Here is a 4,169-nt window from a genome sequence, read left to right as displayed (position 1 = left end):
CCCCCCCCCCCCCCCCCCCCCGCCTCGCTCTATGCTGCACCCTCTGTGTGGCCCAAGGGTAGGTGTCAGGGACCCAGGCCCAGGTCAGACGGTGCCCCCACCCCTGCCACGCAGGGTCCTGCAGGGAGCAAAGGGGGCATCAGCCTGCAGCCCCAAGAGTCAGGAGGGCTCTTCTCCGGAGCCTGAGCCTGCAGAAGGCCCGAGGGCAGGGTTCGCCCCAGGTGTCACTCCGTCCATGGGGGCCGTGGGCACCCCCAAGCAGGTGAGGAGCTGGTCGTTTCAGTCCCTTTGAGGTCACACTCAGAACCACAAACCTGGGCCCGGCCACCAGTGTTCTCGGCTCTGGAGGTGGGAGAGCCATCCCGGCCCACAGAGGCTGTGGTCCCAGGGATGTCTGCGGCCACCCTGCTCCCCCAAGTTCACGACCTTGATGACCCCCAGGGGGCCCTTCCCCCAGGAAAGGCTCCTGGCTGGTCCTCAGGCGGTGCAGGCGCTGACCCCCAGACCAGGGGGCCCAGGCCGTGGCCCAGACACGGCTTGCATGCGGGGTGTGCAGCGGCCACGCGGGTGTGATGGGCGCTGTGGGCCGTCCACCCCAGTCCAAGCTCACCCCTGTCATTCTCTCCCTCCTTCCTCACCCTTGTCGCTGCCTTCTCCATCTGTGGGTGTGTCTGTCTGTCTCTGGGCCTCCGATCCTCGTCCCCTCCCGTGGCTGCCCTCTTGTGTCTCTGGCTCTGTGTTTCCTGCTGGCTCTCCTGCTCCTGTTCCCTCTTCCGCCACATGCGACCCTTGCCTCCCTGCTCCTGCTTTTGTCTGTCTGGTTACTTCTGTGCCGCCGGGTCCCTCTCTGTGGCCTTCCCCTCCCTCCGTCCCTCCCTGTCCTCTCTCTTCTCTGGCTCCCACCCTGGCCTGCCTCAGGCACACAGCGCAGCAGGAGACCAACAAGACCATCGCGGCCAGCACTAGCACCATGAGGCAGATGACGGAGCTCCTGCGGGGCTGCTCCCGGGTATGTGGCCCTGGAGGCCGTGGGGGGCTGGAGGGTGGGAGGGGGAGAAGGCCTGGGGCTGGGGGGCTGTGGCAGGGGGGGCCCTGGGGAGATTGGTGGGCCCAGGATGCTTGTGCTGGCCTGGGCGGAGCTCAGTGCGCTCGGTAGGCACCCACCGTATGCCAGACGCTGCTGCGGAGGCTCTGAGTCCTGGACTGGTTGTCTGGACGGAGGCGGATGGCACCCCCCCCACCTCCCTGTCGCCCACACTGCCACCCCTCACCACAGCCACCGCTGTCCCCAGGCCACACACAAGCATCAGAGCACGCACATAATCGCCGTGGTCACAATTGCCAGCATCCTTGGAGCCACGGCCCCTCCACAGCCCTGACCCTCATCACATCACCTTGTGCCCTTTCCCCCATGCAACCCCTCCCCCACCACTACAGCCCCTCCCCCACCACTGCAGCCCTTCCCCTTGGCCACTTACTTCTGTTCACCCCCTTTTACTAGGTCAGCAACCCCATCTTTGTTATCCAGGTCCTGTCCCATCCCCAAAGGTTGGAAGGCGTGTGTCACAAACTGTTAAATACTCTGAAACCCTCGGCCGTCCTGGGACAGGGGCCGTGTCCATGAGTAAAGTTGTAGCTCGTCCTCGCTCATCATATGCTGCCCCGGGCGCCTGCGCAGCCTGGGATGCGGAAGTGCGGCCTCTGCAGACAGAGGTCGGACCGTGGTGTGGAAGGTGCACGACGGCTTCGTGACAGGCCAGAGAAGCTGACACTGCCACCACCCGATGACCACAGCGGTCCGCTGAGCAGAGGCCGGTGCAGATGCCACGTGCAGTGGGGCCCCGAGTGTCTGGAGTGTCCAGAAAACGCAGGCCTGTGCCGACCGCAGGGGTCGGGGCTTGTGTGGCTGGGAGGGGAGCTGGGACGGGCTGCAGGGGGTCCCGAGGAACTTTCTGGGGTGATGGAAATGTTCTGAAACCAGCTGGTGGTCACGGCACAACTAGCAGTTATGAACCATTGAGTTAAAATGAGTGCATTCTATTTAGGAAAGGTAAATTATCCTCTCATGCAAAGTCTGAGTGAAGCTTCGATTGTTGAAGGAGCGCCCGGGGAGCAGGGTCCACTGTCCATGACGGGTGGACGGCGTGTGCCCGCCGTCTCTGGCTACGGGACCTGCTCAGCCCTCTGCTCTGCCCACGATTTAGTCATGGCCTTGGTGGTTCAGGACGACACACGAGTGCCTAGTCCTGGACGCTGGTGCAAATCGCTGTGGCTCTTTGCAGGGGGAGGTCCTGTGGCCCAGCACCATCGTCCACGCGGCTTTCGCGGTGTGTGTGTCACCTTCTCACTTGCGGCTTTGCTCCCTGCTCTCGGGCTCTGGGGGGTCCACGCCATGCGTTTGTTTGCTGACTTGTCCGAGGGCGTGTCTCGGGCACCTCCCACCGTTGGCTCTGACAGTTGCTCACGTTGGGCGCTTCTGGGCGTCCTGCCTGATGCTGTCCTCAGCCCTTTCTATCTTGAGGGACGCTGAGGCCCGGAGAGTGTCTGCGAAGCGTCGCAGCCAGCGAGGAGTCTCAGCTAGGTTGCCGCTCTGGTTTTTCTGGGTCCACAGTCCCTGTTGTCACCTGTGTGCCCTGAGACTCTGAGCTTGAGTTCCTTGGGGGGTGGAGGGATCGCCTTTAGCCTAATGTGTCCTTCCGTGTGTCCACCCACCCATGTAGCCACCCGTGTGCCCATCCATCCACCCATCTGAGAGCCCAGCAAGCACTGATTGAACACCTACTGTGTGCGAGATGCTGGGAGAAGGACATCGATGAGGTTCCCTCTGAGGCTCTCGCGGCTCGGTGGTAGGACAGCCTGAGTGGGGGGGGCTGGAATTGCTCCCTGCTCCCTTGGAGAAAAGGCTGTGCCGTCACCTGGGGCTGATGCTGGGTCACACAGCGCGGAGAGCACTGAAGAGTCCCTGCGCTCTCGGCTCTGTCCTGGGACACACGTAGGGTGCCCCTCACAAGAATCTGCCCCAGACACCATACAGGCTCCTCAGAGCCACAGTCACATGGCGACCATGCCGAGCCCTCTGAAAAGTGCCCATCGGAAGGCCGGTGCCCCTGACCCTGCTCTCCTGCAGGGGCTCACACACGGTGGCGGAAGGGCGGGCATCAAGCTCGGGGGCCGAGTTCTGGTGGGAGGTAGAGAGAAGCCTCCCGGCGGGGGGCGGGCTGTCTGTGACTTGAGATGAGGGTGCTTCTCCTAGGGGATGACGGGGCAGGAGGGGCCAGGAGTCCACGTCGTGGTCCTGGGGCAAGGGCACAGGGCGTTGGCGTGGCTTTGTGCCTGTGCTGCGTGGAGAGGCATGAGGGTCGGGTCCTGGCAGCCTGGCGGTGCTCACACAGACCCGAGCAGGCAGCACCAGGTTCTGGGGCCCACTTGTCCGTCCCCTTGCTGGGCCAGCTCTGTGCCAGCATCATCCTGGGCACCGGGTGCGTTGGCGAACAAGACGTGAAGTCTTGTTTCAGTGGAGGGGTGGAGGCCGTGCGTGCTGCCGAGTGCCTGCCGGTGGGAGGGAGTGTCGATGAGTGCAGTTCTGCCACTGGGTGAGACCCAGCCTGGCGTGTGATTTGCTGTGGGGCCCTGGAGTCCGCGGCCTTCGTGGCTTGGCTCCACCCCTCGTGTGGCCGTGAACGGGCCACTCAGAACTCAGGCTGAGGCTTCCTGAGCTGTCAGGTAGAAGTCATGACACTTCTCGCCGTGGGGACCAGACACGCACAGCGTGTTAGAGCAGCGCCTTGCTCCGCGGCCGGGGTTGGAGAAGCGGGATCGGCTGGGATGGTGTCTGCAGGGTGCTGGCGTGCGATGGTGTCAGGTGGTGGTCAGGGCAGTCTAACAGCAGCGCGGTGACGGCAGCGTGAGACGGTGGGGCGGAGTGGGGGACGGGGAGCTGGGGAGCCGAAGCGCCCCAGGGATGGAGGAGGCCACGGGGCGGGACAAGGTCTTGGCTGTCCTTACAGCCCACGTTCTCTCTTTGCAGCAGGAACACCTTCAGCTGGAGCGCCTGAGAACTCAGCTCTCCGATGCCGTTCAGCGCTACGGCGTGGTGCAGAAGGTGTGGCTCCCCGGGGAGAGGGCCGGCCGGGGGGGGTGGGCCTCGGGCCCCGGCGCCCCCCCCCCCC

The 4,169-nt window shown here is 64.4% G+C and overlaps 1 protein-coding gene across 12 annotated transcripts in view; it reads left to right on the top strand.

The window, feature by feature from the left end:
* TSNARE1 (t-SNARE domain containing 1) overlaps positions 1-4,169 on the top strand; it is a 154,252-nt gene that overhangs the window by 68,470 nt on the left and 81,613 nt on the right. For all 12 annotated transcript variants that reach the window (XM_040625638.1, XM_040625640.1, XM_040625635.1 and 9 more), the window contains 2 exons: positions 919-1,009; positions 4,028-4,102. In XM_040625638.1, the coding sequence (XP_040481572.1) occupies positions 919-1,009; positions 4,028-4,102 (166 nt within the window). The remainder of the gene's footprint in view (positions 1-918; positions 1,010-4,027; positions 4,103-4,169) is intronic.

The sequence above is a fragment of the Ursus maritimus genome, unplaced genomic scaffold (assembly GCF_017311325.1).
Source record: "Ursus maritimus isolate PB19 unplaced genomic scaffold, ASM1731132v1 scaffold_9, whole genome shotgun sequence".
NCBI classification, from domain to species: Eukaryota; Metazoa; Chordata; class Mammalia; order Carnivora; family Ursidae; genus Ursus; species Ursus maritimus.
This window is presented reverse-complemented; position numbering and strand designations above follow the sequence as displayed.